Here is a 14,106-nt window from a genome sequence, read left to right as displayed (position 1 = left end):
GACCGGGCAAAAACTGTTACAGCTTGGCTGGGAAGTTCTGATTCATCCACCGTACTCACCAGACATTGCACCTTCAGATTTCCATTTATTTCGGTCTTTACAAAATTCTCTTAATGGAAAAAATTTCAATTCCCTGGAAGACAGTAAAAGGCACCTGGAACAGTTCTTTGCTCAAAAAGATAAAAGGTTTTGGGAAGATGGAATTATGGAGTTGCCTGAGAAATGGCAGAAGGTAGTGGCACAAAAGGGTGAATACGTTGTTCAATAAAGTTCTTGGTGAAAATGAAAAATGTGTCTTTTATTTTTACTTAAAAACTGAAGGCACTCTTTGGCCAACCTAATACAGAAATACCGAATCACTATGTTGTGCCCCAGGAACTCACATAGTGTCGTAGGCCAATCATGCTTTAAAAACAAAGTAACTCATAGCAAAACAGAACGATTTGTGGCTACCAAAGGCAGGGGTGTCTGGGGGTTGGGGGAGGAATTGGATGAAGGTAGTCAAAATGTACAAACTTCCAGTTATAAGTACATGATAAATACAATGAACACTGCTGTATGTTATACATGAAAGTTAAGAGAGTAAATCCTAAGAGTCCTATTGCAAGGAAAAAAATTATTTTTCCTATTCTTTAATGTTCTATCTGTATGAGATGATGGATGGTCACTAAACTTCCTGTGGTCATCATTTCATGATGTATGTAAGTCAAATCATTATGCTGTATACCTTAAACTTATGTAGTGCTGTATGTGAATTATATCTGAATAAAATAGGAAGAGAAAAAAAATTCCTTAAAAAAAGTGGCCTAGCAAAAGCAATGTTTTTGGTGGAATAATACTTTAAAACTTAGAAATCAAACTGTTTCAAAAAATGTATTCTGTCTCTCTCCCCATATATAATAAACTCAACACTGTCAAATATATATTCATTTGTAGTACATTTTGGCATGCCAGATGGACAAAGATAGTATCTTGTACTTATTCTGCATAATGCTCAGGGCAGTGTTATGCAAATAAAGTGGTTTAAACCACAGTATTTGATGTTGACAGTGATGACTTTTATACAAAGACAAAACTTCTAGAATCAATTTATTAAAAGCTCTGTCAACACATTTCCCTCCATTGCCCCCCCATATACATATATACACATATATATGTAATTAGCCATAAACACTATTAAAATTTTCTTCACCCCATGTATAGTTTTGGTATTCATAAAAGGTCTATTATCATTATAAACTGTTTAAAAAAGAAAAGTGTTACTTAACAAATACTTATTATATGCCTGATCACTTTCTATATTTTTTATATTTTAAATACGTGTACTAAAAAAAAAATCACAATTCTTTGTGAGTCACAAAATCATATTGTCATCATTTATAGGCAAGAGAGCCTCAAGACACAAAGTGCTCAGGGTCTGTGCTGTAAGTTCTGTAATACACACACTGTACGAGCACTTCAGACACGGGCAAGAAAGCAATGGAAAAATGGAAATGCAATACTAGATTAGCTAATATATAATTTTTCTAGATATGGGAAGGTAAGCGAGTCTAATTCCTAAGAAATCATGTGGCAGTATACTGATTTATAAAGTCAGAAAATGCTTGGGTCTCATTTCTATTTCTGTGAGTTTTGGTGAAACTTCACTGTTGATATTTTAGAGTTACTATGTAAAGAAACTTTACATTCATTACCTCATTAGTTATTATATTATACCCATATTCCAGATGAGGAAGGTGAGATGCAGAGAATGCTAACTTGCTCCTAAATCATATGACTAGTAAGTACTGAAGCTCAGCTTTAACCAGATTAACAATTAATGGTCTTCATAGATAAGATCAGTATGCCCAATAAAATTAAATACTGACTGAGAGCAATTATAATATATACAGTATTTGTTATGTTCATTGTAAACCTCAGGATGCATGTACTTAGAATTCAGAACAAAACAAAATTTTCCATCCAAAACCAGAGAAAAACCCTCTAAGATTTCATTTGCAGAAAGATGTAAAGACATCTGGTAAGATGAAAACATTAAGATGTACTGAATTATCAATATGGTGTAGGACTTCCACATTCGAATTACTAGTTTTTAAGGGCTGCTCCTAGAAAAGCATGAAACACAACACTCCTAAATGTTTTAAGTAAAGGTTTATAATGTTTCTCTGGGGTAATTTTACTAAGTAATTTTAAGATAGCTGTAATTATGGTCGTCTTCATCTATTTTTACTGTCTTAAAGGCAGAGCTGAATCAACATCATCCTAGACAGATGCAGCAAACCTCTCATAAAGATCAGTCTCCCAAGTCCCCACAGCAACCTGCTGTAGTAATGAACACATTCTGGTTGGGATCCTACTGCAACATCCCTTTCTCTGTTCTAAATTTCACAAGGCAGGAGCTATCCTGCCTTACCAGAACAAACAAAATTACAAGAGAAATATGTCCTCATATTTGTAATTTGCCCAACAAACAGTAATAATTGCTTCCTCAAAAGATACACTTTATGTATCTCTTTGTTCCTTGACTAAATGTTATCTTTCTCGGTGACAGAGGTAACATTTTACTAACTCATGTTGGGAAATTCATTTCACTTTCTGAGCATTTACATAGCATTGTTGGAAAATGGAAAAGCAGGAAGAGAAGATAAAAATTGTTTCAAACTATGAAAGAGATAGGTCCATTTATTTTTCTTAAAGTAAAATGTTCCAGGATAGCAGTTTTCAGATTGTGTGTGATGAGATCAATTTAGTGGATCAAGAGGAACACTTAAAAACAATGAAATAAAACAGAATAGAATAAAACAGAAAATATAATACCAGCAACATACCAAGTGTAACTGTTGTTTCACGAAATTTTGGTTTCAGTTATACATATTTATGCCTGTATGTACACTGCAAAATGTATTCCTGAGAGCCAGATTAAGAAAATGTAAAAGCCACTGCTAAGTGAATACAAAGTAGTAGAGTTATTGTTTTTAATATTTTGTTTTTTGACAGATAATAACAATTTAAAAAAATGATAAGACAGGGCTTCCCTGGTGGCGCAGTGGTTGAGAGTCTGCCTGCCGATGCAGGGGACAGGGGTTTGTGCCCCGGTCTGGGAAGATCCCACATGCCACGGAGTGGCTAGGCCCGTGAGCCATGGCCACTGAGCCTGTGCTCTGCAACGGGAGAGGCCACAACAGTGAGAGACCGGCGTACCAAAAAAAAAAAAAGATAAGACATTGATGAAAGAAACTGAAGAAGACACAAATTAATCTAAGGCTCTTCCGTACTCATGGGCTAGAAGAATATTGTTAAAATGTCCATACTACCCATAGCAATCTACAGATTCAATGCAATCCCCATCAAAATTCCAATGGCATTTTCCACATAAATGTAACAAACGATCCTAATATTGTATGGAATCACAAAAGACCTAATAGCCAAAGGGATCTTAAGAAAGAAGAACCAAGCTGGAGGCATCACACTTCCTGATTTCAAACTATATTACAAATCTATACCAATCAAAACAGTATGGTATTAACATAAAAACAGACACATAGATCAATGGAACAGACTAGAGAACCCAGAAATCAGCCCATACATATACGGTCAACTAATTTACAACAAAGGAGCCAAGCATATGCAATGGGGAAAGGATAGTTTCTTCAGTAACTGGTGCTGGGAAAACTGAATAGCCATATGTAGAAGAATGGAACTGGAATATTACCTTATACCACACAGAAAAATCAACTCAGAATGGATCTAAAGCTTTGAACATAAGACCTGAAACCATAAAACTCCTAGAAGAAAACATAGGGAGTAAGCTCCTTGACACTGGTCTTGGTAATAATTTTTTGGATTTGACACAAAGAGCAAAGGCAACAAAAGCAAATAAAAACAAATGGGACTACATCAAACTAAAAAGCTCCTGTACAACAAAGGAAACCATCAACCAAATGAAAAGGCAATCTACAGAATGGAAGAAAATATTTGCAAGTCATATATCTTATAAGGGATTAATACCTGAAATATAAAAAGGACTCATACAACTCAATAGAAAAAAAAACCCAATTAAAAAATGGGCAGAGGATCTGAACAGACGTTTTTCCAAAGGAGACATACAGGTGGCCAAAAGGTACATGAAAAGGTGCTCAACACTGATAATCAGGGAAATGCATATCAAAATCACAATGAGATATCACCTGTTAGAATGACTATCACCAAAAAGACAAAAAATAAACAAGGGTTGGTGAGAATGTGGAGAAGAGAAAACCCCTGTGCACAGTGGGTAGGGATGTAAATTGGTGCAGCCACCATGGAAAACAGTATGGAGGTTCCTCAAAATATTAAAAATAGAACATCTAGCAATGTCACTTCTGTATTTACCCAAAGAAAACAAAATGGCTATCTCGAAGAGATATCTGTACCCTCAAGTTCACTGCGGCTTTATTTGCAATAGTCAGGACATGGAAACAACCTAAATGTCCGCTGATGGATGAACTGATAAAGAAAATGTTATATATATATATATATATATATATATATATATATATATATAGAGAGAGAGAGAGAGAGAGAGAGAGAGAGAGAGATCAAAATATTATTAAACCATTAAAAAAAAAATTCTGTCATTTGAGACAATTTGGATGGACCTTAAGGGCATTATGCTAAGTGAAATAAGTCTGACAGAAAAAAGACAAATACTGTATAATTTCACTTATATACAGAATCTTAAAACAAACAAACCACAAAACTGAACTCACAGATGCAGAGAACAGATGGGGTGGGGGGTGAAATGGGTGAAGGCAGTACAAAGGTACAAACTGCAATTTATAAGATAAATGATAAGTAAGTCCTGGGGCTGGTGTACAGCACAGGGCCTACAGGTAATACGGTATTGGATGCCTGAAACCTGCCAAGGGAGTAAATCAAAAAAGCTGACATCACACACACACACACACTGTAACTGTGTGTGGTGACAGACGTTAACTAAACTTACTGTGGTGACCATTTTGCAATATATGCATATATCAAATCATTACGTTTTATGGGAAATAACTCCTAAATGTTTTAGGTAAAGGTTTACAATGTTTGTCTTGTGTAATTTTACTGAGTGAAAAAACCGTAAAACTGTTACAATGTTATATGTCAATTATATCTCAATAAAAATGAACTTTAAAAACCCGCAAAATAATTAATCACATTTCTCCATAAAATATCAATTTGGTTTGTTTTCAAAACAAAAGAAAACCAACAATCTATCCAATTCCACCAGTGAATATATTTCAGGAGTTTGATTTAAAAGAATGTATAATTTACAAGTATACTTAATTCACATGCTGTAATCTATTTTAAATAGCTTATTCAGATAGAGCTTTTAGCAATGTGTGATAAGTACATTTCCAACATTAAATAATAAAATGCATCAAACTCCAAAGAATTCCAATGCTGCTTTATTATTGGATTTCCCAAACCATGCCTTCGATATAATATGCTGCTGACATTTGATTCGGATACCCAATAACCTTATTCTGACTCACATGCTGGAAAAAAAAATCTTATTTCATAGCAGTGACCTTTAATTTAAACTGAAATTTATTAAAAATCAGGCTAATGTGATGTGTTTTTTAGTAGAATTTTCCTACAAGAATAAAAGGTGAATAGTTGAAATATTAGGTCCGACATTTCCAAAGAGGTTCCAATCTTTCAGAAGTACATAAACAGTATTTAGTATATACCATGTCAAAGTCCTAGCAACTAGAAATATGCTCTTTTAATATATTTTGATAAACTTTAACTTTATCAATATACTTATATTTTACTTATATACTTTACTGAAGTGCAGATGTCTAAAATCACAGATTGTGTATGGTGTACATAGTTTTATGTAAAGATCACTGCTTAGAAATGTGTAAATATATAATCTATGCATTTTAATGTGCCATATATAATTTCTGAAAAGATAGCATACAGAATTAAATCACTCAAGTGTACTGTTACTGGAAAATTTTAACAAATAAAAAGATTCCAACTTTGTTGGCTCTTCCTGTTGGTTGTGTCATCCAGAGATATTTTAGTGTTTATCTGTTAATTATCTTAGTGTTTATCTGTTAATTATCTGACTTTTTCCTACCTAAAGGAGAGTTAGAAAGTCAATGTCATCCACCTGCCTGGGGCCTGAATACTTCTCATTCAGTGGCCAGTCAAATCACCTTTCAAATCATCCATCTGTTCCATTTGTCAGAGGATTTATCAATATTCAGGGATAGCTGATATCTTTTGTCTGTGTGCAGTGGAATTGTTGGCTGGCTATTTAAATCCTTTCTGCCCCTCCACCTTTTTAAAAAAACAACAACATTGTAATGATTCCTCTGATTAGAGATTTTATTGATACAATTATCACAAACCCCTAAATAGATAAGATTTGCAGGTCACAGGCTGCTGATTCCTTAAGGTTCATACTAAAATACTTTTTCCCTTATTGTGCCAATGAGATAGAAGTATTCTCAGAATGTAGGGCTGGTGGGAGATCATCTACTCCATCTACAAAGTGAACTTGAAAAATTCTAATCCTGGGATGGTAAAAAGGAAATGACTCTACTGTAATATTCTAATTTTACAATGCAGCAAAACCAAGTTTCCTTTTCAGGAAAAAACTCTGGGCTATAAAAAGTGACTCACAGCTATTAGGCTCTGTACCTTGGAGGAGCTTTCAATTACAATTATGGTCTCTGGAGGTATCAAACTGGGGAAGGAGGTGTTTGGGGAAGAAGGAATTGGTGGCAGACTCCAGAAATCACTTATTGGGACAAACATCATTGGAGGTATTTCCTGGTTTCAGCTCCACAGTGCCAGTCTGTTGTGGGTCATGATCTATGTGTTAGCAACTGGCAATCTACCTCTACCTTAGATTGGGCTTTTAGGGCAACTTACTGTGAGGAGAAAATGTGCAAACGATCAGCTGGGTCTCTTAAAAGTGATCACTTAAATGATACAGAAATATGAAATAATAATAGTAAAAAAAAAATAGTAACTTATTCGCTTTGGGTAGTACAAATAACCACACTTTCCCCATTTTTCTTCTCAGTCTTAAAATGCACCATGCCACATAAAAATACGTAATGAAATGGCTATCCCGAAATGAAAAGGCCATCTAGTGCAGTATTTCTGTACATTGAGGGGAAAGAAATGCCTGATCACAAAGGACCCAAAGGCAGGCTAATGAGGTAGATAGGGTGCAGGTTCTGTGAAGCCAAAATATTTGTTGTTGTCTAACTCTTAACACGCCCAATAAAGGACTATTCAGGAGTCTGTTGTCCATTAAAGGACACTGGCTCCTAGAGCCTGGATAATGCAGGTGCTTTTAAATGATGAAGGTACTAAAGTTTTCAATGCTTTATCTGATGGAGGACTTCTTCATAGATAATTAGTAAGTCAAAAGTGTTTTAGAAGTAGTTCTGTAAATAGTTTTTTCTGCTGTTGTTGCTTGTTTGCCTTTTATTGCTCTGTGATGAATAATAAAAGGTGGCTTTGAAATAATGAAAAAATTAAAAAGAAAATAAAACGCACCATGCCTTCTAGCCTAATGCAATGTATAAAGTCTCCTCTAGGTACCTTACAAATGTCAAGTTCTATCCTTGGCCATATTCATTTCTAATTTCTATTCCTGGCCATTCACTTCTACCTCTCTATACACTACCCAGCAGGGTTCATCTACTCTCCAAATGTGAATTATATAGATGATTTCGAGTCTTTACACTCATACATAAACTGAACTTTCAGGCTTTAGTCCGGTATTCTAATTGCTTATTGGGTGCATCTATCTGGATGATTACCATCTCCAAAGCCAAAATAATCTCCCCCAGCTATTCCTCTCTAATTCTATTCGCTCATGTTCAAAATGTCAAGGTTACTTTTGACCTTTTCCTCTCCTTCTTCCACTACGTTTGATTGATTCATTCTTTACAACATTATTTGCATCCATTCTTTCCATGCTAATTCGGAATCTTTATACTTCATGTAGAAATGAGATTATGACCATACAACTCTTTCTTCTGACTCTGGTCTATTACCACTAAGCCATCTATCATATCACCACCATATTTCTATTTTTGTAACGATTCTGATCATGGTCCTTGACTGCAAGAGCAAGTCCAAAGTCTTTAACCTTCCGTAATTTGGCTTTATGTATTTTACCTCTTCTCACACTTCTATATAAATTCCTGGTTTGGCCAACCTGGTCTATTCAACAGCCAATGAACCTACCCTATGCATTTCCCATGCCATGTCCTCCATCTGGAAGACACCATGCTTCTGATTCTTAAAGTTTGTTATTAAATTTTACATCTTCCCTGGTCGCCCCTAGTAGATAGAAGTACTCTCACAGAATGTTAGAGTGGAAGGGAGATCGTCTACTCCAGTTGCAAAATGGGCTTTAAAGAGTCACCTCCTCCATCTATAAAATTCAAGTGCTTGGGGAAACTGAGGCCACTAAAAGAATTTTCTCTTTGAACACTAATTTTTTTCAACACATTTTTCTTGATTGGTTCCTATGTGCCAGGAGCCATTCTAGCCACGTGGGATTACAGTTTAATAAGAAAGACGGACTGTACTTAAACTCTGATGAGCACTACCAGAGGAGGGGAAGCACAGGGTGCCACTGATGTCTGAAACATGAGTGGTTGAGGGAAGGGGTGAGGCAAGAGGTTAATACACTGTGGGAAGACAGGATGGAATAAAGTCAGTTTGGGAAGATGAGGAAGGCTTCCCTGAGGAGGAAATCTTCTAAGCAGGGGCCAAAAAGTAGGAATTAACTCTGCAAAAGGTGGGTGATTTCTGCATGTAGAAGGAAAGCCCAGAGACAGGCACTTTCATGGAACTAAAAGAAGGTCGGGGTGCTGGAATCCAAGGGGCGAGGAAGGTTGCCAGAGGTGAAGGTGGAAAGGCAGGGAGGGATAAGAGCATTGCTGGGCCTGGGAAGGTCATGTTGAAGATTTGTGGGCTTTATCCTAAGAATAGGCATTGGGTTGCATGTTCCAAGGTACTTCAAGTCAGGACCACGGCTTACCCTGGGAGGAATGGGAGAAGCAACTATGAAATTAGAAAGAACTTGAGTTTTATTTCAATTAAAACATTTTCTGTATCCTTGTCACTCTTCCCTATGTGTCCGATCTCATCCAAAGTCAATTTAAAAAAAGAAAGCATGTGAATTTATAAAAACCACCATTTTAGCTAGCCTGCTTGGCTTGGACAAGAGCTTGTGTATGTACAGCTATTCTGTGCTTTTCAAAAGTTGCTTCGTGACACTTCAATTTTAGGAAAGACCTACGTTAGTACCTGCTTTTGATAACCAAAAGAAATAAGATGATTTTTGCTTTTATGAAAAAAGGCAAAAAGTGAAAATAGCGTCCAGCACTTGGTTTGCTGTGAGCAGTTGAGAGGTAGCACGTACCCCATCAGGGAGAGAGGCACCTCCAAGTTCCTTCCCCAGGAACCACACTCAGCACCTCAGCATCAATCTGCCGTAGCTTTGAACTGTGTCTGTGAGCACTTTACCTAGATTTTTTTTTTTTTTTTGCGCATCTGTAAGCAAGATGTGTCCTAAGGTAATTGCTTCTTCACTTTATGCCATTTTGGCTTAGGAAAGGTTTCAGAGGAACTCTCTACTTTCAGATAGCAGGGGGGAACCTGTATATGGATGTCCGTGAACCTACAGACACTTAAGGGAGGAGGGACCTGTTTTATACTTTTTATAAGCAAAACATTCCATACAAGAACAGTCCAGGGAAAAGCTCCATTTCACTCTCAGCTGTGCATTGGTGCTACAGTTAAAGTTAAATGTTCATTCTCTTGCCCTTTCCCATAAGATCTTTAATAAGAGAAAATATTTTAAGAGAATACCAACAAAATTTTTCCAAGGATTGTTTTAGTCACCACTGCTTTTTTAGTATCATCTTGTCTATACTAGGTAATGACTTTCAAAATGCAAATTTCTTTCCTCTCAAATTACATTTATATCAAGGATAAAATTTTAAGCAGGCAGGGTGACAAAGTTAAAGAACAGCTGGAATTTTGAAGCAAGTTTTGTGCTCAAGGTATTGTGTTGGACACCTTAAAATATATTATCTCATTTTATCCTAACAAAGACTCTTGAGAGGTGCATGCTATACTCTAATTCACAGACAAGGAAGATGGAGCTCAGAGAAGCAAGCATTTCCCCAAAATATATACACCTTAGACCTACACTGTCCAATATGGTAGCCTGGAGCCACATGTGGCTGTTGAGCAACTGAAATACAGCTAGTCTGAACTGAGACGTGCAGTAAGTGTAAACTGAACACCAGATTTTGAAAATTTAGTATGAAAACTATTAAAGTATCTCAATTTTTGAATACTGATTACACGTTGAAATGACAATATTTCAGATAGAGTAGGTTAAATAAAATATATTATTAAAATTAATTTTACCTGCTTCCCACTTTTTACAAAAAATCAGCTAGTAGACATTTCAAAATTACACACATGGCCCACAACTATATTTGAATTGAAGAGCGTGACCCTAGACCAAAGGCTGGATTGCTGAATTTGCCAATAAACATCAAGGTCAAAGGCAGCGTGGTATAGAAGAAAAGAAGAATACGTGGATTCATGCAGATCTTGGTTTAAATCTCCTCTCCACCAACGACTAGTTTTGGGCGAAATATCAACCCTCTCTGCACTTCACTTATGTCATCTGCATTATGGTGATATTAAATATCCCCAAACAACTGTTGTATAGAATATGTAAAGCAGTAACTGGTAGAGGGGAGGGAACAACTACGAATACCTCCTACAGCAACTGATTAATTTAAAAACTGATTCCCAAAAAGAGAAGAAAATTCATTTATTTGAAAATCCCATTTTATTCTCTTTAAGTGGGAAAAGTTAAAGAACCAACACACTGAATGCCTGCTTTACCATAATATGTGCATGATATATACTGTACTGTAAAATACATAGTGTACGCAGATTCCTTCTTTCTTTCAACGTTGTTTATAATATGCTATAGGCCGGGAGGCCAGATGATGAGATTAGGGTGAAGTAAAAAATACCAGGACACAGAAGGGCCCAAGCGGTTCTTAAGGACACAATGGATGAATTCCAGTGAAAGAGTTTATGAGCTACATACACTTCAGCTGGTCTTTTCAACTTTTACATCAGGAACTGAGACTAGTGAGTAAATGACATCTGGGCAAATAGAATTTTACTCTTTTCTTTTTTTTCCTGGGTCACAGTGCAAACAAATAAATTGTTCCAATACACTACGTTTAGACTAACTCATTATTAGTAATCTCTACTAAATCATAAGAAACTACAAAATCATATGGACTACACTATCCAATGACATTTTACCATATTCTGTCCGCTAGGCTTGTGTCAAGAAGTTCGCCCTGGGCATGTGACTTTTATCAATGCACGTATTATCTGTATATGTTTAAATATAAACGGTGGAGGAGTTGGGGCATTTACTTTATTATTTGATGTATGTATATGGCCTAAGATTGACATGTGACAATGTGTTAGATTGCCCTGTTTTGTATGTTTTTTTTTTAAAGTAGTATGAAAGGGGAATTAAAGATTTGAGCCACTTGAATGTAACCTCTTAAATATCAGATACATAGTAAATTTAACACCAAAAGTGTTCCTATGTTAACTATAACAATTAACTTTCAAGAAAATGAGACTGAAGAAGTAAGAAGCTATCAGATTCACAGATCTCAGAACACCATGAGAGGCTATAAAAATATCCACTTTATTCTAGTTTGAAATTTAATGGAAGAAGTAACATACCAAATTTTAGGTTAGGTGTTAAAGTGCATATTCAGTGAATTAAGTGGGGAGAGCTTCAGGAGAGGGCCTCCCCTTTGATCTCATACGTGGCATTAAAAATCTGCTTCTTCTAGTGAATTTTTGAGCAACCCCTGAATACATGTGACTTGGTATTTGCTCCTTCAAAGTGAGTAGACTCAAACTGACTAAAAATGAGACTACGTCTACAGTACACTTACAACTAGTTTTCAGCAAATGTCTACAAATTTAGGGTTATAGGTAGAATTGGGTAAGAAAAACAAAATTACACTAAATCAAAATTATTAGCAATTATTAACTAATAATAAGAATCAGACAAAGCAGTAACACGTAAACAGTAATTAGAAAAATTTGCTAAAACTTTGAACTGAGATATTACACTTCTGATGCTTGAAATTATAGGAAAAAATATACTCAGTCAACTTAAGAGAAAACAAATATCATAAGCCATTTATGCTACCAGCCATATTTCCAAAATGCACACTTTAGAAAAAAGAGTTCATATCAGGAAAGAGCTTATTTGCATTAACTTTAAATTAGCTAATATCTGAGTCACACCTTTGAAGAAACTTGCATTATTTCCAGGAATGCCTTTTTCCCTCCCTTTTCTTTCTTTTTTTGTTTTTGAGGGGAATAAGGCAGCTAGACTAAAAAGAAAAAAAAAGTTAAGTCGCATTCTTTAATGTGAATGGTGTACTTGTGCTTCTATATACTATCTCAATCCAACTGAGCCATGTCTTCAAATAATTTGATAATATGTCTTTAAAGTTTCATCTTAATTGGAGAGTTCATTTTTGTAAAACGCCTTGGCACCATTCAATCTTTTATGAAACGAGAAAGGTCTCTTTCCTTTGGACTTGACATTTTTAACCACGTACGTGTGAGCAATTTTTGCTGTCAAATACTGCAAAGGTAGGTTTTCTGTTGTTGTTCAATCTGAAAATGTCTCCACTATACTTGCACAGCTGCCCTCTTCCCAGCAGAAACCTACCCGCCCCCTCCCCCCCTGCAAGTTTTAAACTTTGTTTCCTTTGGGGTTCTGCACAAGCGCTACTAGTAATATCCAAGAGACAAAGAGCTGTGCTGTGGGTTCACGGGATGCCAAATTTGAGTTGTGAAACAAAGCACTCAAATTTGAGATTCAAGATGAGGAGGAAGATGCTGGTAAAAAAAAAAAAAAAATTATCATAAAGCGTAAGATCGCAGAGCCATCTCCCTAGACATCTCCTCCTGCCCACGGCCACCCCAGAGCGCGCGGGAGGGAGTTCTGGCCCCGGGACAGGGGCTGCCGGCCGCACCGCGAAGCCCCCTGCCCGCGCCCCCGGCCCTCTCACCGCTTCACTCGGATGATCTGGTCCCGCATGGGCTTGATGTCCTGGAAGCTCTGCTGGTTGACGAGGCTGTAGACGAGGATGAAGCCCTGGCCGTTCTTGATGTACAGGTCCCGCATGGACGCGAACTGCTCGGTGCCCGCCGTGTCCAGGATCTCCAGCACCGACGGCGACGAGTCCACCTCGATCTCCTTGCGGTAGAAGTCCTCGATGGTGGGGTCGTATTTCTCGATGAAGGTGCCGGTCACGAACTGCACAGTCAGGGCGGATTTGCCGACCCCGCCCGAGCCCAGCACCACCACTTTGTACTCGCGCATCGTCCCTCCGCGGCCGCCGCCGCCGCCGCTGCCCGCGACATAGACCTACGCCCGCCGCGCTGCGCGCCCGGACCCTGCGCCGGCGGCCGGCTCCACCGCCTCCCGCGGCCGCCCCCACCTCACGGCCGCCGCGGCCCCCCGGGCGCCGGCGGAGGGAGCAGCAGCCCTGGGCATGGGCCGAGCCGGGCGGCAATGCGGCACCGCGGGCGCCGGCAGGCACTAAGGGCGAGCAGGGAGTGTGAGTCAAGGATCCGACGGAGCCGCCCGAACCGCGGGCCCGCAGTGCCGGCGGCCCCGCCCCTCGCGCCTCCACGCCCAGCTCCCCGCCCGCCGCCGCCGCCGCTCTTCCCGGCGCCGAAGCGCGCGCCCGAGCCCGAGCCGCAGCGCTGCTGGGGGCGGGGCCCGGCGGCCCGGGGCGGAGCCCGGCGGCGCAGCCCCGCCCCTGCTCCCCCCGTCGCCTAGGCGACCGGCCGCGCGCGCGCTCCCAGGAAGCTCGGCGCGGCGCGGAAGCCTCCGCCTGCGTTTAGATAAACAGCCACCTGGGTTATCGAACAACACCCCACCCCGTCTGCCCCGTTGAACCCCGGGGCCTGCGTACTGAGCATGCGCAGTTCTTCCTCCTGCGA

At 38.7% G+C, this 14,106-nt stretch overlaps 1 protein-coding gene across 1 annotated transcript in view; it reads right to left on the bottom strand.

Annotated features, from left to right (window-relative positions):
• RAP2A (RAP2A, member of RAS oncogene family) overlaps nt 1–13,666 on the bottom strand; it is a 40,540-nt gene extending 26,874 nt beyond the window's left edge. Inside the window, exon 1 of the mRNA XM_082859574.1 lies at nt 13,167–13,666. Coding sequence (XP_082715700.1) covers nt 13,167–13,480 — 314 coding nt within the window. The 5' untranslated portion in view covers nt 13,481–13,666. The remainder of the gene's footprint in view (nt 1–13,166) is intronic.
• Between the last annotated feature and the right edge of the window lie 440 nt (nt 13,667–14,106).

Source organism: Leucopleurus acutus, assembly GCF_964270905.1.
Source record: "Leucopleurus acutus genome assembly, chromosome: 18".
NCBI classification, from domain to species: domain Eukaryota; kingdom Metazoa; phylum Chordata; class Mammalia; order Artiodactyla; family Delphinidae; genus Leucopleurus; species Leucopleurus acutus.
The sequence above is the reverse complement of the archived record's forward strand: the minus strand, read 5'-3'. Positions and strand labels throughout refer to the sequence as shown.